General features: G+C 34.9%; 1 protein-coding gene across 1 annotated transcript in view; it reads right to left on the reverse strand.

Annotated features, from left to right (window-relative positions):
* FRYL (FRY like transcription coactivator) overlaps positions 1–27861 on the reverse strand; it is a 247891-nt gene that overhangs the window by 103976 nt on the left and 116054 nt on the right. The window contains 7 exon segments of the mRNA XM_058547022.1: positions 2353–2445; positions 2987–3155; positions 5611–5691; positions 6076–6155; positions 16048–16144; positions 17135–17274; positions 19837–19890. Coding sequence (XP_058403005.1) covers positions 2353–2445; positions 2987–3155; positions 5611–5691; positions 6076–6155; positions 16048–16144; positions 17135–17274; positions 19837–19890 — 714 coding nt within the window.

Raw genomic sequence — 27861 nt, forward strand, 5'->3', positions numbered from 1 at the left:
TTATTTATTAATTGAATGAAATCCCAATTCAAATCCCAGCAGTTTTTTTAACTGGCTAGGTGATTCTAAAATTTATATGGAAATGCAATGGACCTAGAATAGCCAAAATAACTTTGAAAAAGTATAAAGTTGGAAGATGTACACTACCTGCCTTCTAAACTTATTACAGTAATTTAGATAGGATGCTATCGTTGTAAGAATATACACATAGATATTGGAACAGAATAGAGTCAGAAATACACCCCCCACGCATAGAGTCAATTGGTTTCTTAGACAAAGGAACTAAGTTACTTGGAAAGAACTGTCTTGTTAACAAATGGTCAAATAACGTTGGAACAACTGAATATCATATGCAAAAACAAAACAAAAAATTAAACAAAACACAACAAAATTTCAGTCTGTACCTCATACCATATACAAAATTAACTCAAAATGGATCATTGACCTAAAAGTAAACTCTAAAACTGAAATATAGGAGAAAACTTTTGTGACCTTGGGTTCAGTCAAGACTTCTTAGGATATGAACCCAAAAGCACAATTTACAAAAGAACAAATTGATAAATCAGACTTCATCAAAATTAAAAACTCCTTCTCTTCCAAAGACACAGTTAAGATAATTAAAAGACAAATCATGAGCTAGGAGAAAATATTCATGAAGCACCATCTGATAAAATACTTGTACCCAGAACACATAAAAAATCTCTCTCTCAAAATTCCATCAGAAAACAAATATCCCAATTAAAAAATGGTAAAAAAAAAAAAAAAGATTTCAACAGATATTTCACCAAGAAAATATATGGACAGCAAATAAGGACATGAAAAGACGTTCAAAATCATTAGTCATCAGGAAAATGCAAATAAAAACCACAATGAGATATCATGACACACCTATTAGAATCGCTAAAACTAAAAAGGTAGGCCAAAGCAAGTGTTGGTGAGGATTTGGAGGAACTAGAACTCTCACACACTGCTCCTGGAATCCAAAATGGTACAACCACTTTGGAACCTAGTTTGGCAATTTCTTTAAGAGTTAAATCTACTATTTGGTCCAGTAATTCCACTCCTACGTATTCACCAAATGGAAATAAAAGCATATGTCCATACACAGATTTGTACATGAATGAATGTTCATAGCAGCTTTCTTTATAACTGCCCAAAACTGGAAACCCAAAGTCCAAAAACAGATGAACACATAACCAAACTGTGGCATATGCATACAATGAAATACTACTCAACAATGAAAAAGGAATAAGCTACTGACATATTCTACAACATAGTTGAAATTCAAAATAATAATGCAGAGTGAAAAAAGCTGGAAAAAAGAGTTCGTACCACAAGATTCCATTATTATAAAATTCTAGGAGACCCAAAACTAATGTAGAGGGATAAAAAGAAGACGAGTGGTTGCTCGAGAACAAGGTAGAGTGAGTGGGAGGGAGGGATTAACAAAGAACATAAAGAAACTTTTAGGGTGTGATTGATATGTACCTTATCTTGATTGTGGTGATAGTTTCACAGGCATATATATACATATGTCAAATTGTACACTTTAAATATGTGTAATTTATTGTAGGTCAATTTTACCTCCATAAGTCTTCTTGAAAATAAAATAATAATATATATAAAAAAAGAATATCATTTATACAGCAACATGTAGTATACTGAAAGTGAGTAGTGTATCACACATCATACAGAAAACCTGAGTGGGGAAAAAACCCAGGAAACAAAAAGAAATGAGCATGTCTCTAAGTATTCTAAAATTCCTGAGTCCTATGTATAGCATGCTGTGTTACCGGTAATTGCAAAATTACTTTTGAATAACATACTGCATTTACACCAAGAAAAGCTTTTATAAATCTGCTTCCCTAGAAGTTACTACAATGATATTTATAGCAATCATGATTTCTAAATAATTTAGAATACATCTTTTGACAGGCATGATGAATCGGAACGGAACACTTAATAATCGAGACAGTCCTGTAAATTCCAGGACATATGTTACAGTACTTTTAAACTCCTCAGAGGCTATTAAAATGGCTGCCATTTTGTAAGGAGCAAAAGCCACAAGTAAATGCAGCTACTTGAGGCAACCATTACTGCTAGGATGCAAACACTGCCCTCCTAACAGTCTCTGAATCTTAAGGGCTTGGGCTTGTTCTTTTAATTAAAAGACTGATCAACGCTCTTCTGCTATTTGTCTAACAACCATTTTCCCCATACTCATATTACATTCAAAGTTTCTGCTTCATTGTCTAAGAGATTACCAGAAGGTAAGAACATGCATTTCATGTGGCAACGTCTTCAGTGAAAAGGCACTTTCAAAATACAATATAAAAGTAAAAATATACTTACAGCAGCTACAGGGATAAGAATCTCCACAAATAAACCAGCAAGTGCATGTTTTATATCCTTATCTTTTACTTCTAAGAAATACTGAGCACATTCCTTGAGGGGAGGAAAAAGCCATATTAGATTAACAAAAGAGGAAGATTAAAGAATTTTTAATACCACAATAATTTTTTAAATATTCTGCAATTGTACCAAAGAGCTAAGGTCAAAACATGCTCACATCAAAAAAAAAGTTGGGGCCAGCCCGGTGGCTTAGCGGTTAAGTTCTTGTGCTCTGCTTTGGCAGCCCAGGGCTCATAGGTTCAGATCCCAGGCGTGGACCGACGCACCGCTTATCAAGCCACACTGTGGTGGCATCCCACATATAAAGTAGAGGAAGATGGGCACGGATGTTAGCCCAGGGCAAATCTTCCTCAGCAAAAAAAGAGGAGGATTCGCAATGGATGTTAGCTCACAGCTAATCTTCCTCACCAAAAAAAAAAGTTACCTCATACTTGTGAGAACTTAACATTTGGGATAAGGAATTAATAACAATGTCACTGATTTATATATATTTTGTTTCTTTAAAAAGTCATGAAGAGCAAGAAGAACCACTGCTAGGCGAATTCTAATCACTGCAATTGAGAAAGTATATCACCTGCATGAACTGAAACGATGCTTCAAAATCTTCTACAGGATACATTTTCACTCGGAAAAATTTCATTCCCATTATTAAGCTGATGACACTTTGTACCACATGTGGACTTTGCTCCTTTTGTCGCAGTTCTTTTAATTCTGTCACAAACTTCTTCCTCACAGCCTGAAACCTTTAATATACATTGATACATCATGAGATATACACTAAAATACTAATTTCCCCCATGATGTTTAACGTTGAAATCAAAAGGTGTTTTACCTAAACATCCTTTCTCTGCCCTCATCAAAATGACTAGAAAAGCATTCAGAGGAAAACAAAATTATTTGTTATTCTAAATTTGCTGTTCGTTTATTTTAAAATCAGAAGTTCCTTAAGGGGAAATAGTAGGATTTCTTTATTCCTATAATATCATCAACACAGCACCATTACCATTTAATAATTAATAATCATCACAAAAATAAGATCAAATAACCCACCCATAAAACAGCCCCATGTAAATCAGAGAATGTCTCTAATTTTTAAGGCTCCTTTTTATAAAGTCTGCAATTTGACTTACATGGAGGGCAGACTGGAGACCACACATTTGTTCAAAGAGATAAACCAATCAGTTGTAGGATACTAATTATTACTTGAAATTAATATCCCCTTACAATGTAGAAAAACGGAAGAGGAGGAGTGGGGGGACACTGGTCTCACAATGTAAATAAGCTAAAGAAGCCAAATGTGAGCTTTTGAAATGTGAGCACCATCCTGGATTCAAATGACCACACTGTTAAGGCTACTAAGTTTTTCCTTTGCTTACACTGGAAAAAGATATCTGATAGTTTATTAATCAATAATTCTTCATTTTCTCCTTCTTTATATTATGAAACAACTAAAGATTTTACTGTTAATGTTACTTGGAGAAACTAGTTCCTGAAAGTTAAAAATGACAAATGAAGCAAACTTTCCAATGGTCATTGACTACAGTGGGGAAAAAAACAATTACATATTAATGAAATATGGACACATAATAGGAAGTATTACTTATCTATTTCCATTTGAGTCTTTGAGAATACAATACCATTTTCCATGAAAGCATTCCTTTGCATTTTATAAAGAAAATATAAAGTGAATAAAAAAACTTCCCATTGCAATAATATTAGAATCTAAGATTGTTCCTTTATTAAATTTCTCATAATAATTAATAGTCACTGCAATCAAAGGACATGCATAGACAAGATTCTAATACACCTCCCAGCCTTTCTTTCTCCCCTCCCTCGCCCCCTCAAATGTCGGTGCTATCAGGCTCACCTAACACGGATCTGTCCATGTTTTCTCCCATGCTCATTATATGTACGGGTGGAAAACACCTCAATATTGCTCCAAGTGGCACTTCTCTTACAATTAGACCAGTGAGGCTGAGTGTCATGTTGTAAATTTACTGCCCGTTTGGATTTACCATCCTTACCGTCCTAGATTTAACTTAGTTGTGATATATAGTATTCTCCTAGACCCAACATGCTAATGTACTATTTAGAATTTTAATCTATATTCCTGATAGAAATTCATTTTTGATCAAAATTAAAATGTCATGAACTACCATGCCATTAAAAGAAATATATTATTGCTCATGCCTATGTTTTTGTGTTTATATTCCTGATGAGGGATTCATTATTGATTAAATGTAAATGAGAGATTAAGATATTATTGTCTATGTCTAAATCATTTAAAATTCTCAAATTATGTTCTAAGTTCTATAGCATTAGTTATACAAAGGTCCCTAGTGTCTGAACAAAAGATAAAAAACACACTAAATAAAATACATTACTTAATATTAAAATCTAAACTACTAAACATTAACAATAATTGTGCTTCCCTTCTTAGAATTTAGAAAGGTTGTCATATGGTGATTTTAGGGCCAAAGACTCTTTAAACAGCATCCAAGAAAATCTGAACTGATACTTGTTAGCTCAGAAATTTCCCAGTAGCAACAAAGGAAATTCAAAATCTTCCACAGTTTTTAGAGCAACCACAAAATACTAAAGACCAGCTTATTTTATTGTTTACTATAGTGATGGTTCAATACAACTCATTGAGTGTAAGTCCTAATGAACAAAATTTTTTATGGAGTAATCTAGTATCTTTTATCTTTCCTTTTTGGTATCTCTTCTACCTATTCAAAACTCTGTTTAGTATTAAGACAAATAAGATGATTAGAAGGAAGGCATTGTATTGCTATTTCAGAAACAAAAGCACTCAACTGGAAAGTATTAAAAGTAATTATTAGCTCTGTAAAGAGTTCTAAAACAAAAATTTTTAAAAACACTTCTCATAGAATTGTTAAAAATGGGGAATAAGGTAACGTTCTGACTATTCACGCAATTTTTGACTTCCTCAATTCAGACGTTTATGGAAAACCCCAAATAAATGAAAACAAGTTGTGAAATTAAGGTATGAGTGTTACTTAAAAATCCTCTAAGGAATAGATCAGCTAAGTAATAAAAGGTATAGAGTAGACTTCATAATAACTCTATGAAAAAAATAGTAGACCTAAAACTGTCAGTGTCTATTATAGTAGTTAGTAATGAAGCATTCATTCTAAAACACAAAGCAAATCAAAATCAGTGATTTTTAAAACTTACTTTGATTGGGCAAGAACCCCTATCACCTCTGCATATAGATCTGCAATAATATGCACATTCCCAGTGTTGGTTCCTGAATATCTAAAATAAAGAGAACAAATGTAATATTTCATTAATTATTTCTATAAACTCTTAATAAATCTGAAAATTCCTTATCAGTGTTGTATAATTTTCTCTGAAGATTCGTTTATAGGATGATAAAAACCACATGAATTTTCTTTTATCTCTACATTTTAATTTGCAATGAAATTTAACCTTCTGATTCTTATAACTCCAATCAATGGTTTCAAGAATTATTTTTACAAAATCTTTTCTATAAGCATTTTGTGTGGATTCAAAAAAAATAGGAAGATAATTGCTTTGAACTCAATAAACAAATGATCAATGAGAATTCAAATTATATTTAAACATTCTAGACTTGGACTGCAGAGAAAAGCAACAATACCAAATTAGTATTTCACTTACCCTTCCTTATGTTTAAAGTGCTTAAAAGCTAAGTTTAGAACTTCATGAACTAAGGGATCGGGCACAGGATGAACAGGAATCTAGAATAAAAAAAATTATCAAGTAAGTAAAAACTAAATAAATTATGTCTTTTATGAGTATTCTCAACATTTCAACTAATTAAAGCAATTTTAATTTTCATGATATGATCCATTACCAATTTGTCAATTTTCCCGTTTTCCTAAGAATGCTATTATTTTCTCTAAGAATTTAGTTACTCATCTAATTCAACAAGCTCTAAATTGAAGAATATTAGCTTCAAAGTCACAAATCATTCATCTATGGACTATGTAGGGGAAAAAGCAGCCATTATTGTTGTTGTTACAATTGTTACTGTCAGAAAGTTAAAAAGACACTCATGTATAACTTTATGGAACGTCTATAGGAAAACAGCCTTTGACTGAGCCAACCCCACATTCCACATAGTCCACTTTTCTATCATGGACAAGCCAAAAAAGACACCAACTTTTCTGACAATTTTAAATGATTCATGGCTTTATTAGTATTAGAAATTTGTCACTTAATATCTTTGTTTTGCTTAGTTCTTTGAAAATTACACACTAGTTTCTAATATGTAAAACAAATCAAAATATTTAAACCAGAAAGTAAAATCCTTGCCCCCTTCCCCAAATATAATCAGTATTAACAACTTGGTGTCTATCCTTCCAGACTTCTTCCTACACACACCCACATACCTTTTTAAAATTTTTTATTGAGGTATAATTGACATACAGCATTATATTATTTTCAGGCGTACAACATAATGATTCCATATTTGCGAAATGATCACCATAATAAGTCTAGTTAACATCTGTTAACATCTGTCACCATAGTGACATACATAGTTACAGAATTTTTTTCTTGTGATGAGAACTTTTAAGATTTACTCTTAGCAACTTTCAAATATGCAACACAGTATTATCAACTACAGTTGCCATGATGTACATTACATCCCCACGACTTATCTTTTTTATAACTGGAAGTCTGTACCTTTTGACTCCCTTCACTCGTTTTACCCACCTCCCACACCCTCGCCTCTGGCAACCACCAATCTGCTCTCCGTATCTACAAGCGTGGTGTTTTGTTTTGTTTTGTTTTTTTAGATTCCACATATAAGCCACACATCTTATTTTTACTTAGCAGAATAATGCATCTGTCCATGTTACTACTTAGAGCTCCTCATGCTTTATAACAGTCATATAATACCCAGTATGTATATTTTAATTCACTTAATGAGCTCCCTATTAACGAACATTTTATTGTAAATTTTCAATACGCAACATATATAATGTTATACAATACACATCTTGTGCATTTGACATTATATCCTTGTATAGGTCCACTGGAGAGTCCACAAGGAGGAACTGCTGGGTCAAAGAGTATACAAGTCACCACTGATATGTATTCTACATACGTGTGGGTCTGTTGCTGAGTTCTCTATTCTGATCTACCAATTTGTATATGTCTGTACCAAAACCATGCTGTCTTAATTATGAGAGCTTAATAATAAGTTCTGATGTCTCGTACTACAAGTTCCCCCTTATTTTTCTGCAGACATAGCTTGGCTATTCTTAGCCCATTGTTCTTCCACATTCAATTTAGAGTCATCTTTTCAAGCTCCACAAAAACTGTTAGGATTTTTATTGGAGTTGCAATGAATCTACAGACCAATTTCGGGATAACTGTATTGTTACATTCACATGGAATATCTTTGCACTTCTTTAAAGGCTTTCAGCAAAGTTTTGCAATTTTTTATTTTTGTCCTTTGTTATACTTATTCCTAAGACCATAAACATTATCAAGAAATGCTTGATTTCATTAGTAATAAGGAGAATAAAAATACACAAAGTATCATTTTATACCTATTCAATGGGAAAAAATTAAGTCTGACAATACCAAATAATAGAGATAACGTAAATGAATGAGGTTTCGTATACACTGCTGGTGGAAGTTTAAATCTATTTTTTACATAGCCTGCAATCTAGTGAAGGGGATCAAAGTATGACACCACAAAATATGGCACTTTGGTATAAGGATTATTTTGAACCGAAGGCAACTGAGAAAGAGCAGATGCAGGAAAAGCTCTCTACCTCCCTCTTTCTGCCTAAAAGCAGTCTCCCCTCCCCTTTCCCATACCAAGAAGTGGAGAACAACCATTATCACTAGAAACAGAAAGTCAGTACTGAGATGGGTCTGCACAAACAAATCTTACTAAATAGCCCTTATCTTCCATTAGTTTCCCCTATATATTCACCTTAACCCAATTTACCCCCTCTAGAAGCCCCAAATCCTTTTGCTTTTTTTAATTACTTCTCCACAATGTATTGCTCTTTGTTAAAATAAGTTCTCAAGTCTAATCCTTCTTTGAGTCTTCACATGTTTTCTATGAAGGCCTCCACATGCATACGTAATAAACCTTTTCTTCTGTTAATCTGATGGCTGTCAGTTTAATTTGCAGTGCCCCACTTACTGAATCTAAGAGCGTGGAGCTCCACTACACTATCAATTACATGCCTAAGAAAATAACGATGTATAGCTACATACTTCATGGATTAATCTTAATAATATAATGCTGAGTGAAAAAATAAGTCTCAGAGGACAATAAACAGTATGATATATTTTTTTAGAAAGCTCAAAAACAAGAAAAACTTAATGTATTATTCGAACATATATGAAAACATTTTTTAAAGTTAAGGGAATAATTAACATAAAACTCAGTATAATGGTAAGAGAGTAGCCAGGGAGTGAACTAGGAGAGATTCACATAATTAGGCTTAAATTGTAAGTGAGAGTCTAGTTCTCAGAGTCTCAGGTGGTGGGCTCAAAGTAATCATTATATTGTTAACAAACAAATACATAGGCAGCCATGCAGAGACCAATGACAACAGTGTGTCTTGACCCATGATCACGATTTATCCAATTCTGTGGCCTTGGGGTCCAATTAAACAAAACACACAGAAATTCCACATTTGCTTAAAATTTTTAACAAGATAGAACACCTTATTAATAGGATGAGACTGTAATAGAGACATTAAATATAACCAAAAAAGCCACACACTAGACTGGGGAAAAAACAGTAGAGAATTTTTTTTTTTTTTTTTGAGGAAGATCAGCCCTGAGCTAACATCCATGCTAATCCTCCTCGTTTTTGCTGAAGAAGACTGCCTCTGAGCTAACATCTATTGCCAATCCTCCTCCTTTTTCTCCCCAAAGCCCCAGTAGATAGTTGTATGTCATAGTTGCACATTCTTCTAGTTGCTGTATGTGGGACACAGCCTCAGCATGGCCAGAGAAGCAGTGGTCAGTGTGCGCCCGGGATCCGAACCCAGGCCTCCAATAGCGGAGCATGCGCACTTAACTGCTAAGCCACGGGGCCGGCCCCTGATAGTAGAGAATTCTAATTACTCAAAGATGGTCAGAATGCTTCTTGAGGGTTTGATAAAGGAGAGATTTTTATAAAAATGAAGATAATTCATTTCTTACAAAGGTAAATCAGGACTCTATCAGGAGGAGGCTGAATTTAGTCCTGAATAATGATCAAGAACTAGTTCAAAACTAGTAAATATGAGAGAGACATTACATAAGAGTGACCACAATGAAATTATAATGAGGGACAAGAAATCCAATAAGTAACTATTCATTTACATTTATTGATCTCAACGGGAAGGTGACTAAATTCACACAACACTGGGGAGAACACTGGCACCACTTTTACAACACTGTCCCAAGAACAGGAAGGCACAGCAGCCGATACAGCTTTGACACGCTCACGTGAACCTTTACTCCGAGATCGACGGCCTTAGCCTCATCTTGGCTAAGTGGCTCGGTACTTATTGTAGACCAGGGGAAGAGCAGAGAGAGCATTAGTCTCAGATTTCCTAGAAATTAGGACTGTCCTCAAGGCCTGAACCTGGAATCCAATTTGAAGAAAATGCACTGTGAGGGAGATTCCTATACCACCCCACCACAAAATCAAATAGGGATTACGTGAGGAAGCAGCTGTAATCCAAACTCCACCTTTTTAGGTCTCAACGAACCTTTTAAAAGTAACCGGATGATACAGGAAAGAAATGATGTTTATTCTTCAGTTTGTAAAGCTGAGGTTTTGTAAATCCCATGTTAATACCAGGGCAGGAACTGAATTTATTCTACATAATAAAGTTCAGGAAGTCAGAGACTCTAGGAGAATAATCTTAACCTTTGTCCCACTTTGGTAATCTGAAATGTTAAACCCAGAACTTCTCTAGCAATTACGGATACTTAACTAGGAATTTTATGATTGACTGCATAACCAGAAGAAGCTTTTCAGTCTTTTATAGGCAAACACATCCCATCATTATAAAAGTATAACAATCACATCTTATTGATACAGGAATTTCAGAATATTGGCTGATCAGTTAAGTAGAGGCATGGCAATCTTTTACTTGGTACCCTGAGTACCTCTTTCTAGGACCACAACATTCATCTCATATTAAGAAATTAAAAAACAGTATCCCCAAAGTGCTCCCTTATATACACACAAAGCTGCTCAATTTATCACAGGCAAAGTCTAATCAAACCTTTATACAATAAATAAAAACATTTCCTTCATTATAATGATAAAAGTGTAGAAAGACCACAGATTTTGGATTAGTCTAATCAAACCAAAGCTTCTTTTTTAATACTAATTATGTAACTTTGAGGAAGTTTCCACTTCCCCACCTGTAAAACACAGATATTAGATTAGAACCCTAAAATTACTAGCCCCGAGAGAATGCAAAATTGGGTATAATACAGTTGAAGATTGATTATTGTTCTCTCACTTTTTCAGTCTTGTTCTAAAAGGCACCAGACCAAAGTTCTTACCTCCTGAGAATGTAGGGCAGATGAAAGGACTAGAATATAGGATGGAGATATTGAGGGGAAGGCCTGGTAGGGAAACATGGCAGGACACCAGAGCCCCTTAGGGAAGCAGGGAGGCAGATGTATTCTCCTAGCCTCGAGGTAACAAAAAGATCACCGGAATCCCTGCTGTTGTCCTGTGTGTCCCAGTCAGCCACGTGCCTATCCCACTGATAGTTAAAACAGAGCAGGCATCCACCACTAGGTGATGCCAAACTTTAGCCAGGAAGAGGCTGTACTTGGATCAAGCAGCCAGACTCCCAGAACTTATTCCAGAACTCACAGAGCTAATCATGCAGGCTGGCCCCAGATATCTCAGTGACCGTGCAATAACGCAACACTGCATTTTACATGATTTAACTTTTTGTACCCCCCTTACTGTGCTGCATTGTAGTTTTACCACATTGATTTCCTCACTGGGATGTTTGGTGTGCTCTAGGCCCGGGATATGAAAATCAAGGTGACTCAAACCTACAATTTCTCCTAAATAGTCTTTATTTGCTCAAGTTATGTCTGAAGTCTAACAATGACAATAGGGACGCCACTTAGCCATGCCGTGTGCTCTTTATTACTGCCCTACTACTGCCACCATCACTACTCTCTACGTGTCTGTGTGCCAGGTATTGGTTAGGCATTTCTATATACATTATTTATAAACACTTACAACAGCCTGACAAGGTAGATATTTGTCCCCTGTTTTACAGATGAGGGAACAAAAGTTCAGAAGTTAGTGCGTACTTCTCTAGAATATACTGTGTGCCCAGTTTCTGATATATGAAAATGCACTTAACAAATGAAACAAATGAGGAAAGAAAACTTTCAGTTTTATATTATAGCTGGAAAAGAGACAGGGAAACAGAAGTGAAAGAAGAAATAGATTTTTACTTTTTGGAAGAAAAAGAGTAAAATCTCTAAAAATTTTATTTAAAGAACAAACATAGGAATGCACACATATTTTTGAGCTCTCTATTTCTCCCCTTATTTTTAATAGTAAAAAAACATTTCCAAACTGAATCTCAAAAAAAAAAAGGCGGGGGGGGGGGCGGGGAAGAATCCCATTTCAGTTTATAGGGCATAAGGTCTACGTTCATGGGAAAATATTTCCAATCTTTGTATCAAGAATTTTTCAGATCTTGTCATTCGTGTGATTTTAGAAGCAGCTCTAGTTCTCCTTGGACATTCAAGAAGGATCTATCTAGTAGACTCTAAAGATTACCCAAGTTTTATTCCAAGACTAGTCCCACCACCACCTTCAAAAATTTAAAGCTTCCATCACATCATGAAAGTGAAAAACAACAAAACCAGGTTAAGATATGGAACCTAGGGAGTCAGCGAGGCTCGCTCATTACCCAAATGACCAGCCTTCAACACAAAGGAGTGAATAAATTCGTGCCTCAGCAAAATCACAAATAACCCCACAACCTTTGGGGCTGCCCATCAGCATCTAAAATGCTAATGTTAAATCCGAAAATACTAAGGATCTACTCCACTTTCTGATACTTCGCAATAGCAATGATAAAACTAAGCCAAGAGCTTTAAATGGCTCACAAGGCTGTTTTCCAATCTTCTTGTTTGTTTCAATGAATAAATGACTAAAAATCAATACAAAAAGAAAATTGCTTCAAAGTTTCTAAATGCTACACTGTTGTTTAAATATACTTTTATCATGGATTGTCAAGCCTTTGGTATTAACATGCTAAAATTTGTAGTCAGCCAGGACCCAAAACTATTCTTCTGATTTTCTTGAAAAAATAACATTAGTCCTCTATCATCTTGAATTAATTTTGTTCCCATGGCAAATCACACCATTTAATTTCATGATATTTATACTAATTCAATTATTTGTCTAACTTGTTATGATTAAAATTTTAATTTTATAAAATACTGGCCATTCTACCTAATTTTGTATTACTGATTTTACCAAGAAAAATAATTTTATTTTTATTATTAAAGGGAGAAAACTTGGAGTAAAAAGTGGATTAGCTTTATAATCTTCAGCAAATCACTACAACCAAGAACATTTCTTTATCTGCAAAATGAAAATAGATAACATTTATTGGGTACTTTTCATGTCTCAGGCATTATTGTTTTAATTCTCATGATTCCACAAAAATGATGCTATTACCATCCCTCTTTTACAGAGGCCGAAAGAGTTAGTGGGTAATAACCTGCCCAAGTTACACAGCAAGTAAATGATACAGCTGGGATGGAAGCTCTTGCCATGGCTATCTCCCAGTTTATTATAATGACCAGCTGATACTAAGGACATAGAGTCTCTATGCAATATGAAGAGTTGTAAACATGTGTGATTATCACTAAAGATATGACAAATTATTCAAGAAACAAATAATTTATAATATATGAGGTCAAGGACTAACCCACAGGGAATATTTACTCCTCCTTAAGACTGAACCAACTATGTATCAATACTTCAATGCTCCTGGGACTGTCCATCTCATCAAAATAAAAGTGAATCACATTTTAATATGTGTACATTATATGGGACAAAAGTAAAAGTCCTATTAAATTCAAGATATATTACATTGATTACTCTCTGGATCTATTAAACTCTACATCATTTTGATATGGAAGAAAATTGGGTTAGTTTGTCATGATATTTCAGAAAGTTCTATTGATTTTTACTGCATTTTCTGTAGTTTTATTAGTTTTGAAGATGCTAAAAAGACTTGCCTTTTACTAGGGGAAAAAAACCTGTATAGGATTTTAAATAAATAAAGTATTTCTATGTTTTTGGTGATATACTTTATTTTTTGATGAGTACATTTGAATGAAGGTTTGAGGTTAATGGTAAAAGAGAGAAAAGGTAAGTGGAAAGGGTATTGTAGGTTGGAATAATATGGTGACAGAACCAAAAGCAAAGATGAGCTATCAGAGCCACTGTATTTCTCTTTTTCACACTCTGAATCCATGTGAACCATGGGTCTGAAAGGATTTTGTGCAGTGGACTTGAAAAATGAGCCCACTGGGGGCCGGCACCGTGGCTTAGCGCTTAAGTCCGCTCACTCCACTACTGGTGGCCCGAGGTTTAGATCCTGGGCACGCACCAACGCACCGCTTGTCCGGTCATGCTGAGGCGGTGTCCCACATACAGCAACTAGAAGGATGTGCAACTACGACATACAACTATCTACTGGGGCTTTGGGAAGAAAAAGGGGAAAAAAAAAAGGAGGAGGATTGGCAATAGATGTTAGCTCAGGGCCAGTCTTCCTCAGCAAAAAGAGGAGGATTAGCATGGATGTTAGCTCAGGGCTGACCTTCCTCACAAAAAAAAAAAAAAGAAAGAAAGAAAGAAAAATGAGCCTACTGAAAGAATGTTCTTTAAGTTTATAGATCCTGATGCTTCTTTCTACAGCAGAGTTATCTGGATTATTTTTTAAAAGGAGGAGGAGAAGGAGGATGAACATGAAGACAATGAGGAGGGGGAAAGGACAGGAGAAAAGGGAGGGGAAGAGGAGAAAGAAAAACCTCCATGGGGTTGTCTGTGCGTTGAACTTCTGAAGCCAGTGCAATTAGGGGCAACTTTTAGATGAGAAGAGAGACTGATTGTCAAGGAGAAGAATGTCATGGGAAACAAGGGAGAGAAGGCACAATGGAGCCGGATCAGGGAGGGCCCTGAATGTCAGTGTAGGGAGTTTTCAATTTTTCCGGCTGGAAGAAGAAACTCTGTACTATTTAACTAAGCAAAGAAGTGCAAATGCTGGTGATCAAACCACTTAAATGACCTACATTTAGCACACAAGAGATGCTAGCGATCAACCACTATGAGCCCTAGTCCATTCACGGTCTATGGTGTTTCTGGTCCTCAGCTCCTCCTATCCCTAGGTACTTCGGATTTAGGGTCTTAGGATCCCAGCTAAACTAAGAGATCACAGAAAGCAAATCTGGCTTGTTAGCACAACTCCCAGAGGAAATTTTCTTTCCCACATCTACTAAAAAACCTTAATGAAAGGTACAAATTACAGTGCTTTTACCTTTGATTAACTCATTTATTAATTTTACATATTTAACATTTTTATTCGTAGATTTCAATGTCTTTTGACATATATTGTAAAAACAAAGGCAAGGTATAAATGATCACATAATTCAAATATTTTTAAATTGGCTATGTCAAAAAATAGACTATCAATTAACTTTTATATCTTACATTTGCTCTTTATTGTCATATTATATATTCTATTTCATTTTATATAACAGAAACAAAACTCCCTGTCCAAACATGTCATATGCAAAATAGGATTTTTTTCTTTTAGGTTTCCTAACTTTTCAAAACATTACAACGTGCATGGTTGGAAATAGATAGATCATCTTTGAATGATACATAACTTTCTAAAGACTACAAACTATAAAAAACTACTTTCAAAATCAGTACAGGTATTTATATGTATACTTGTACTGATTTTGAGTAGTAAAAATATACATGATACCTGACATTATATTATGTATTTATATCTTTACATGCCATTCGGATGTCAAGCTCTTGAGTGCAGTGCTAGAACAATGCCAGTGAACAGTAGGCATTCTGATATTCATTGAATGAATAAACATAAATAATTTATTATCCTGAGGCATTATCACTTGTCTGAAAACCATTTGCAATTGACAATTCAGTCTTACCCATGTCAAATCACCACCATTCCTCAACACTAACTGCACAACTATTACATGCAGGAATGCAGGCTTCAGGGTTTAGGAAGAGAAATTGTTTGAAAGTAGATTGAAATAGGTGAATGACAGACAGATTATATTTGCAGCTAAAAACCCATATTTAACACAATTTCTATTCAGCTCAGTTTTGCTAACAAGATTTCATATCTTAGACGGCATACAAAGTAAAAAGGATGGGAGTGATAGGTATAGGACATCAAAGTCCGAGGTGCAATTTAATTGCACTGAAAAGAGTGCACTTAAATTACACGAATTTAGTTTACGTGTGCCAGAATTTCAGACGTCATACCTAAACAAAGTAACTGAAACATGAAGGCATAAGCAAAGAATAATAAATACAGACTTTGCAGAAATAAAAGAGCTTACCTGCTTTAGAACTTCAACTAAAACTAAACAAAAAATGAAATCTACTGCTAAATCTCTCCTTTCAAGAAGATAATCTCTTTCACGTTGCTGTTCATCCCTGAAACAAGAATCCCAAATTAGGATTGCATCAAGACTTAAGTTTTAAAATAGCTATTGATTAGTAGTTCATGTTACTTACTGAACTCCTAATAAATATGGTATGGTGTCCTACAACAATTGCTAGTACAAGTTTTTTTAATAACCCAATGTATGTATTACATGTTCTTATGTTCTTTCTATTTTTGTACATTAGCTATTTATACACACATTTCACTATTATATCTGTCAGAAATTAAACCTAATCTAAAAGAATTATAAGAGGAAGAAAAATATTTTAAATTTCATTTAGAAAACCTAACATTGCTCCATATTTGATTAGTATTATTTTTTTTATTAAGAACTAAAATAAAAGTAAGAACTTTTCTGATGAAAATACAGTGCCAGATAACTTTCTCACAAATCTAAGTCAAAAAATCACAAGCGGCATCTACTGAAGTCCAATTCAAAACCATGGACCATCACCTGAACACAAATAGATGTTTTATGTTAAGCCAGGATCTCCCTGGGACATTGGAAGAAGGTGAAGACAATTCTCGGACCTCAGCACCAAGAAGAGTCTCGTGCTATTATAATACAGGGTTTGGGCAGTCTTCCTGCATCACAACAATTGTTTCCCTTCACAAACCACATACATGGGACCTTCTTTGAATATTTTCTTAACTTCTTCTATAATTATTAAAGCTATTAAAACTATTAAAATTACAACTATTACTCACTGAACTGCTGTAACGGCACTCCTGAAACTGATTTTCACAACTAGTCCCAGTGATGAGTACTGCAGAGTTGCACCTAGTTTAACTGGTACCTTCCCTCGCTTTACAATTTACGTATGGACTATCCTTTCCCCGTACTATCACCTTTATAATGAAAGTAATCAATGTTTTTGCTTAGAAACCAAACAGTAACAAGCTTCAGTTGATAACACTATCACAAGCTTCATAGGAAGTGTTTCGATTCCAGGTAAAGCCCTGGGAAATAAGCCACTTACCCCTTAGACTTTGTGCTAGACCGAGGCCTATATTCATAAGATTCATCTTCAGTTCCGTTCTGGCGTCTGTACCAGTCAAACAAGGTGCGAAGTAAGGAAGGGAGACAGTGCTCTGCTACTGAGCTCATAGAGCTTATCAACTGAAAAGACAAGATATTACCCGAAAATAAAATACAACATCTAAGTTCCACACTCCTAACTCTATGAGTAATCATCTAGAAATGATTAACACTTGTAGAACAAACATAGTAACTCAAATGCAATTTGTGTTTTAAAATAAAAATAAGGACTAAGGGTTTAGCCAAGCAATAAAGTGGGCTAAGAAATTTAACCCACTATTAAACTTTACCCAAATCCATTCAGTTTCGCTCAGTGGCTTTCAACCTTTTTGCCACCTCCATATGCCACTCACAGGTGTAAAAACATGCCCATCGGTAACATCCCTGATTATACACATGGATACCTCTGGGAGAACTGTTACACGTAACATGAAAAAACCATATCTACTTTCTGCCCTGGACAATTCCTCTGTGCTCAAATGAACGAAAGATTCTAAAATGTTGCCACTAGAATGGATGAAGAGATGTAGAAACAAAGAAGACTATATTATGTTAGAACTGTGGGAAAAGCTCCAATTTACTTTGTACTGCTATGATACAGAACAGAGAATTATAATTAATTTGTGATACCCACAAATAAACATAGTAGAAATGTATTATAAACAAGCTTTTAAAAAGCTTAGAATATATAAATGGACACATAAAGAGAAATATAGCGGGATTAACAGTTGCTACTCAATTTGAGGCATCACTGAAACTATCTGAATTTTAGGTGAATATGAGATTCATTTCATGAATGAACTCAACTTGCCTGCAGTGGTGGTAAGAGGCACACCAGCTACCATTAGTAATCCCTAAGGTCACTCTTCATCTTGAGGATGCCAAGAAAAAAATTCTCTCTTCATAAGAATTTCTGTATCTGATTCAACCCATTACTCATAAAATTAATATTTTAAAATCAGCATACAGTCAAACATGCTTCATTTTTTTTCCTTAACTAATAAACTATAGGTTGCAGGAATACTCAAGGTCTCTTTCAGTTCCATGACTTTAGTCAGTTAATGAAAATAAATTGATACCAATAGGAATTAAACATTTAAATTCCCTAAATATTTTATATTGTTCATATAACTTCAAAATGCACTTCATCCAGGAAAACAGAAAAGAATGAAAGTTTATTTGATTGTGTAGGCTGTTCTCTTTTTCATTATCTCTGCCTTTCTTTAATCATGCTTTTATTTCTAAATTACCATAATTTCAAAGGTAAATAGTTTCTAGTATAGGGAATTAAAATAAAAACAAGATTCTAATTTTATTTAACTATGTTTTTAAATACATTTTATTAAGAATGAACAGTATCACTCAAACAAAATCACTTTTAATATCTAAAGCAAGAAAAATAAAACACTATCTGCTACTATAAATATATATTAAACCAGTGTATAACATACATAGCTTTTTACTGTGGAAAAAAAAAAATCAAGCTATGAAGCATGATCATTTATAGTTTTATTGATCACTTACATAAGAAAACAAATGGAAATTTTCCTTAAAATGTTGTTCAATAGGATTTCAATTCTGATTGTACATTCATTCATTCATCATTAGTGAAGCAGACTCAAGATGTGAATAATCTAAATACCTTTAAAATAATATATTAATAGATAATTAATTAATAATTAGTAATAGTTAATACCTTTTGTAGTGGCATTAAGATTTGAAAAGCATTATATAAGGTGATCTTAATATTACTGTTAACAGAGGACTCGCCTTCCTACTTATGGTTTCTTCGTAGACCAGTGGCTATTTACTAAGTGTGTGCACCAGAATCACCTAGGGAGCTGTTGTAAAATGCAGGTGCCAGAGCACTGCTCTTGGTGATTCTGGTTCAGCAGAACTGGACTGGGATCCAGAAACACAGCATTTTGGTAAGTCTCCAGCAAGCAATTCTAACCAGTCAGCTTTATCTAATCAAGTAAACTAATATGAACATTAACTTCTACTTCCTAGATACATAATTATGAGGAAAGTAGTTCAGAAATACTAGATGGCAACAGAAAGCTAATCTGGGTTATTGATTTTCGTAATCAACATACAATAAAATAATTCTTGAGCAAACGTAATTATGACAAAAATAACACATGATCAAACATTTAATCTCAGGCAAGAGGAAAGAATTAACATTAGAGGAATATCACACTGATTTTTAGATACTGGTATTCTGTTATAAAGGTTCTGCTATCGCAACAGGAAAAAATAAATGTCAAAAGATAAAATATTATTACGTAAAAACTGCTACACAAGGAAAGATTGAGAGATGTAACTGTAAACATTCTGAGAAAATTTCAAAGGGCACACTAAAGAGATTAACAATGAAAAAGTAAGACATTTTAAAACGCTAAATGAACAGAAATCAATAAGGTTCACAGCTCATTCTATGAACTATGAAGTCCACAGTTCATAGCTCATTCTATTTGTTTGTTAAAAAACAAACCACCAATTCCAGACTGAATGTAGTGTATAAAGATATATAGAATCACTAAACAAAATAAAGGAATTTCTTAATATTGGATATATTTGGACCAGACTGTTATAACAAACATTTTCCTTTTAGGAAAAAATATTCCTCCAAAATTGGCATACCTGGTCAAACTGAAGATCTTCACCCCTCTGAAGAGATCTAGATAATGGCTTCTCCTACAATTAAAAAAAAAAGTATACATACAAAATATTAGAAATCTTATATGTGATAAGCAGTTGGGATTTGAGAGTTGGTTTTATTTTTGTTTTCATTTGTAATTAGATTGTTTTAAAGAAAGGTAAGCCTCCCTCTTGCCCAGGGTCACACAACTAGGATTCAAGCCCAGCAGTGTGGCTCCAGAGCCTGAGCTCTCTCCATGACACTTTCCAAAGAGTGGTCATAAGTCATATGATTGGGTGGCAGGAAGGGAGAATGAGAAAGTGCCCAGAGGAGGAGACAGAAAAGAGGTATCAGGGATGACTCCTAGGTTTCCAGTTTGCGTACACGGATGATGGATGCTGGTACCTTTCTCTGAAAAGGGGAACACAATGGGAACACAAAATTTAAATGGAAGGATATATTTTGGTCATGTTGAGTTTGAAGTTCCTGGAAGCCATAAAAGAGAAGATGTTGACTAACAGAGACTTGAAGAACACAGAAGAGACTAGCTTGAAGATATAAATTTGGACGGCATCAGCATATAGAAAGTAACCACGTTCATGAAACAAAGTCAATTACCTAGGAAGACATAAGTAAAGAAGAGGGCCTAGATTTGAATTTTGAGAAATTCTAACAGTTAACATTTATGTACTCAACCACATGAAGATATCAATGCTCCCTAAATTCTACAAATTTAACATGATCCCCTCCTAAAAACAGAAACTTTTTTTTAAATTCATTAAGCTGATTACAATGTTCATATGGAGAAATAAATAATTCTTGATTAGTCCAAATCACCATATCAGTAAAGAAAACACAGAAATAGACACAAATACGCATGGAAAATAATAAGGGCAGAAATTCAAATATTGCAGCAAAGACGGAATACAATATTTGGTGTTGGGACAATTAGATTGTCTGCAGGAAAAATTAAGGGAGCTCATTACCTCAATGAATCCTAAACGCTGTAAAGATTTAAATACAAAAAATAAAATCACCAAAATCCTAGGGAAAAAAAAAGTTCTAGAAGAAAATATGGTAGTTTTTTTTAACAAGCTCAAACCTTTCTAAATATGATATAAAATACATAAGCAAAACAAACAAAAATAGTAAATTCAACCATATATAAATAAGAAAGTATACACATGGTAAAAAAAAAAAAAAACCATGAAGAATGAAGGTCAAGTGACAAATAGGAGAAAATGTTTGCAACAGATATTATAAACAAAGGTCTAGTTTTCTTAATATACAAAGAATTCCTATAGATCATTAGAGGGAAAAAATCCAATAACCCAATAGAAAAAAATGTACAAAGAATCAACAGATAGTTCACAAAAAGGAAATGTTTATAGCTCATAAACATCTGTTCACATACTTAACCTCACTCACAAGAGAAATGCAACTTAAAAACAAAGAAATACTACCGATCTATCAGACTTACAAAGTTCAAAAAGTCTGATAGCACCATGTTTTGGTGAGGTTACCCACTAAAGAGGACTCTCAAATAATGCCAATGAGAAAGTAGATAACAACAACCTTAGAACATTAGTTGGCAATATTTGTCAGAATTTTAAAATGTACACATCCTTTGACCCAGCAAAAATTCCACTCATGGGGGCCGGCCCCGTGGTGTAGTGGTTAAGTGCATGCGCTCCGCTGCTGGTGGCCCAGGGTTCCGATCCCGGGCGCGCACCAACGCACCACTTGTCGAGCCATGCTGTAGTGGCGTCCCATATAAAGTGGAGGAAGATGGGCACAGATGTTAGCCCAGGGCCAGTCTTCCTCAGCAAAAAAGAGTATGATTGGCATGGATGTTAGCTCAGGGCTGATCTCCTCACCAAAAAAAAAAATCCACTCATAAGTATTTACATTACAGATATAGTCACAGATCTGCAAAATGATGTTCATAAAAGAATATTCACTACAGCTTCATTTGCAATAGCAAAGATTAGAAATAACTAAAGCCTACCTATATCATGAAACATCCATAGAATAGACAGAATACCATGAAGACTTTTAAAAGAATGACATAGCTCTATACGTATTAATGTGGAATAATCTCCTAGGTATAAGGAGTACGTACTGTACACACACACTCACATTTGCTACTAAATGCAAAGAATACCTCTTTAAAAATGAAAGAAAAAAGTAATGTGTTTGCAAGTGGGGAGAGAAACTGGATAGTGAGGAAAAGGGGTGAGGGTTGGGGCTGGAGTGGAAAGTTGTTACTGTATAGATTTTTGTACCATTTGAACTTCCACCATACAACAGAAGCCAAGGGAAAAGAACACTTCATAAAGAAAGAAACAGTGTATTGACAGTAAAATACAATACTTTCATGAGATGACCTTTCAGTACGGTTGCTTCCTATTAATTTAAATGGTATCAAGAGAAGCTTCTGATTTAGTGTTGCATCTTGTTTCAGCACACAACATTACTGAAATCCTTTTTTTTTTTTAAATTTTCCATCTGTTCTGTTAATTTGCTTACTGGAAAAAAACACATATTGAGTTCCTACTACAGGCAAGCAGTATCTGTGAACTAAATAGGGCTCGGTGGGACTCACTGTGGAAAGCTTAGACCCTTTACCCTTCAACCACTGGGTCTAGGGGGCATGATGGATATTAAAGTCTCTCCACCCTCTCTCATCTGCATGTGTACTCATTCTTGCTTGTATGAAGAAATGCCCACAAAAGGGTCATTTTAGATCACTGTCAAAAGCTAGCATAGAAAGATCACCATTGGTATATAAGAGGGCCTCCATCAAAGGAGTGAAGGAATGGGTTATGATACTTTGTTGCACTAGGTTGAGAGGAAAGGGAATTAAAGAAAATCCTAGACAGACAGAAGTTTTGATGGGCATTTGACATTGTGATGGTTAACTTTAGGTGTTAACTTGACTGAGCCACAGGGTGCCCAGGTTTGGTCAACATTATTCTGAGTGTGTCTATGAGGGTCTTTTTTGGACAGGATTAACATTTGAATTGGTAGACTGAGTCAAGCAGATTGCCCTCCCTAAAGTGAGTGGCCCTCATCTGATTAGTTGAAGACCTGAAAAGAACAAAAAGGCTGACCATCCCCACAGTAAGTAGGAACTCCTCCTGCCTGACTGCACTGAGTTGGGACATCAGTCTAGACGTGCCTTTCTTCCTATCTCAAACGGAAACATCAGCTCTTCTTGGGTCTCCAGCCTGCTGGCTTTCAGACTGGAACTTACACTGTTAGCTCTCCTGGGTCCTCAGCTTGCCCACTGTAGATCTTGGAACTTCTCAGCCCCCATGATCACGTGAGCCAATTCTTTATCTCTTTTTATATACATATACACACACACACCTTATTGGTTCTGTTTCTCTGACTAACATCATTTCAGATTTAATTTCCTCTTTTATCCAAGGAAAGAACATGTCCCAGGGGAAAAAAAATGTGTCCACATTTACAAAAGGTGTACAGAAGGACATTCACTATAAACGGTAAAAAATGAGAAGCAACATTAATGTACAACAACAGAGACTCTGAGTCAAAAAATCATGGTATATCTATATATTAGACTATTGCATAGCCAATAAAATGACAGGAAGCACTAAATTTATAGAATAGGAAAATGTTCTCAATGTATTAATTAAATTAATAATAGATATAATACTCATAAAAAGATAGAATGTATATATGTATAAATAAATTTGAAACTCTAGAAATATATATACCGTACACTAATAATAAGAAGCAGGACTATAGGTTGTTTTGTGGTTGTACCATTACTAGCTTATTTTTATTTTCTGAGTTTTCTACAAAGAACTCAGATTACTTCTCATTCTTAATCTTGAGGGTTGCTGTTGGGTTTCCAGTGCTTGGTGGTATTTAGCAAAGATACCATTTAATTATAGAACTAAGATAGTATAATCATGAGAATTATGGTTACAGAACAGAAGTGTTTTAAAATGTGAGAATAAAAGTCATGAGGTATGAAGAAGTGAGACGGTCTAATTTGTGCATTTTCAAATCTAGTTGTCAACAAACCTCAAGGTGTGTGTGTATATATATGTGTGTAAGTTAATATTTATATTTAACTTTAAAGATCTCTTAACTAGTCTGTCTGTAACAGAAACATTCATCAAATTCAGAAATTAAATCATTTTAGTTTAACTTTATTTTTGTTCTGTTAATTCAAACAAAATGTACTGTAAGTAGTTTAATTTAAAATAACATATATAGTGTGATCCCTTTTTTCAATTTTTCTACCTACTTGCCTTGATGGCTACCTCATACATAGTCACCTAACTTACTGAACATAAGAGATCTCTGGGATTATGTTCAACTATACGACGACCGATTCTTTTGTTGAGATTTCTAGAATGATTTTCTAAACCTTCCACATTATGCTTTTTAATTGAATTTTTATATTAAATATGTATCACAGAAAAACAAACATTATTTTTCCATGAAAGAAACTGGAATTGAGAAATATGTATATTTTGAAGCTTCTTTATCTAGTTGAGTCCCAATTTCCTTCCTCCCATTTATGACAAATCTTCATGAACACAAAGTCATAAATGTATTTACCACTGAAATGTAAAAATTCCCAATCTAACTGTCAGAGAAGCGTGTTTCTAACCAATTTAAATTGGGTGAGGAAAACACTTGAATTCCATGGCACTTTACTTTCTTAATAGGGACAAGGTTTTGGCATGTCCTTGCCACTTGAGCCCTCACAGACGAAGCACGCTTTGGGAATTATCTTGCAGAACAAGTCTTGTATCTCTAAAACCAAACTATACATCATTTACGTGCAACATGATGATGATTCTATATACAATAATATACATGCCCAGTTAACTAGCTCTAAAATTTAACTAAAACAGTAAGTTTTATAGCAAGTACCATTAAACACCGTTTCTAAAAGTGAAAAGTACTAAGGTAAAGGGCCTTTACTATCCTAATGTGAACCGTGTATCTAAGACGGGGGCTTGGGGAAGACAATAAGTGGTTTCTTCCCAACTTAATTAATTGACTTATCTGATCTCCCTTTTCACTGTAAATATTAAGTCTCAAGGTCTTCAGTAATATTTTGAGGAACGCAGATCTAAGTGGTTTATTACTCACGTAGCATGTTTATGCAATAAAGTAATGGCCAAACAGAATAAAAAAGAGTAATAATCTTTTCAGAAACACTGCTGCCTTATACTTAACATTTTTTATGTCTCAACAAACTCATGTTTCCTTAAAGATTTCTGCAGATTTGACATCCTCACAGAACTTTCCCTAAACCAGGAAATGGGGATGGGCTATTTTTTCCATAATAAGAACTGAGAAATGATTTTTTAATGCAAAAGGATACTCATAGTACCATCAGGACAAAAACATGAAATAAGAGTACTGCACTAAACATAAACTACTAATCAAGGACGTCATATTAACCTCTCAGTGTGATTACAGGTGGTTGAGGATGCCCTAATCATTGCTCAACCAGATGTACTGTCTTTTTTTTTGGTGAGGAAGATTAGCCCTGAGCTAACATCTGTTGCCAATCCTCCTCTTTTTGCTGAGGAAGAATGGCCTTGGGCTAACATCCGTGCCCATCTTCCTCTACTTTATATGTGGGACACCTGTCACACCTACTTTATATGTGGAACACCATATGGCTTGATAAGGGGTGTATAGGTCCGCACCCGGAATCCCAACCTGTGAACCCCAGGCTGCTGAAGCAGAGCACATGAACCCAACCACTATGCCACCGGGCTGGCCCAGATGTACTGTATTTTAATATGATATTTTGAAAAGATAAACCATTTAAAAATATGTTTCTAGTATATGCAACACATTATCACAACAACTAAAAAGAATACAAATTATTCTCTATATTCACATATACATGAATGCAAAGACTTATGTACAGGAATGTTTACTGTGCCATTTTTTTTCCACAATTGCATCAAATTGGGGTAAGCCCCAAACTGTGTACTAATAGAGACTGGTAAAAAAAAAAAAAATTATGGTACTTTTATTGAAATAATATTCAACTGTTAGGAAGAGACAAATTTATATGGGCTGATATAGAACAATCTCCAATTTACATTGTTAAATAAAAATATCTAGGTAGAGAAAAATATATATATATATATAAAACTTCCCTTTTCAAAAAAAAACAAAAATGTGGCAGGTACTACAGAGATAGATAAATAATAGACATGAACAATGGTGGACTAAAAATTGTGGAAAGAGATTATCTTGATCCAGAATGGAAGAAAGAGTCATTACTTTTATTACATAACCTTTAGAACTATTTCCACTTTTCATAATAATATAAAAAAATTAATAATGATTCTAAGGCTCACAATCTTTTATATTCTTTTTCTTTTTTTTTCCCCTAACCATTCTTTTTTTTTTTGCAGGGAAGGATTCACCCTGAGCTAACATCTGTTGCCAACCTTTCTCTTTTTTTATTTATTTTTTCTCCCCAAAGCCCTAGTGCATGGTTGTATATCCTAGTTGTAAGTCCTTCTAGTTCTTCTGTGTGAGCCGCCGCCACAGCATGGCAACTGACAGATGGGTGGTGTGGTTCTGCACCCAGGAAACAAACTGGGGCCACTGAAGCAGAGCGCACCGAACTTTAATCACTAGGCCATCAGGGCAGCTCTTTATATTCTAATTTGATTGTTTAACTAGGATATATGTATAGAGTACCAACAGCAACCTGTAGCTTCCAGGAAAAGTAAGAGAGTTTACTGAAAAGATTTTGATCGCATAACAATGACACTGAGATATTTCAATAATTTGCAATTAAAGATGGCAGGCTGGACATACACATAGTCTCCATTCTCTCCTAAAATCCCACTTATAAGGCTTAAAACCAAATGGGCAGATAGAATGGGGGAAGAGGTAAAAAGAAGACAGCAGAGCATAACTAACACATCTCACCAAACAACAGTGAGCCCTAAGTAGGCAAGAGGAACAGTCAGACATTTGTTCATTCATGCAGCCATTCAATCATTCCTCTGAATTATTTACTGAGCATATAGTATGGCAGGAACAGTTCTCGGCTCTGCAGACACAGCCATGAACAAAATGGAAAACAATCCCTGTACTCACAGAGCTAAAACGTCTAATGAGAAAGCAAAGAAAATATATATTATCTTAGGAAGATTTTAAGATAGGAAGTTGGAATGGGGGTTGAGATTTTAGATAGAATGACCACTGAGAAGATGACATTTGAGTCACAATCGAAGGGGAGTGAGTGAGCTTGCCATGCAGAGTGAAGTATCTATCTAATCCAGTAGATACTTTGGAACTCCCCAAAGGCTCAGGAATTGGAGAACTTCAGCACTGAAAAGTGTGGGTGAAGGTGAAGTTAAAAGTAAGAGGGCTGCCTGAAGGATTCTTTAAGAAAGATTTAGACTCTCCCTCTTGTTCCCTTCACTCACTCTGCTTAGCAGGTTGACCATCTCTCCACCTTACCCCCCGAGGAACTGCCCTTCTTAGGAAAGGGCAAAACAGAGAAATGCTGGCTGGGGGGATACTATGGTTGAAGACAAGGTATCATACTGAAGTCAGGGAGCTTAGTAAAAATGTATATACCAAATACCAAAAACCCCAGTTATCTTCTGCCTTAGATCCCCAGAATGCTAGCAGCCAAACCTAAACCCTCCCATGTAGGGTACTAGAGAAACCCTCTCTGGGGACTCTGACTAGCCCCCAGAAAAAGATATGACATTGATGGTTCAGATGATTACACAGATGACTGAAGACCAGAGTCAAAAAGGCCCTAGTCGGCAGTTTAGTGCCTCAATCGTAAAATATAACATGTTACAATAAATACATAAGAAGAAAGCAAAACTTTTCGAGGAAATAAGAGATCATATAAGAAGAAGAATTTTTTATTTATTTATTTATTTTTATTTTTTTTGTGAGGAAGATCAGCCCTGAGCTAACATCCATGCTAATCCTCCTCTTTTTGCTGAGGAAGACCGGCTCTGAGCTAACATCTATTGCCA

The sequence above is a fragment of the Diceros bicornis genome, chromosome 8 (assembly GCF_020826845.1).
Source record: "Diceros bicornis minor isolate mBicDic1 chromosome 8, mDicBic1.mat.cur, whole genome shotgun sequence".
Classification (NCBI taxonomy): Eukaryota; Metazoa; Chordata; class Mammalia; order Perissodactyla; family Rhinocerotidae; genus Diceros; species Diceros bicornis.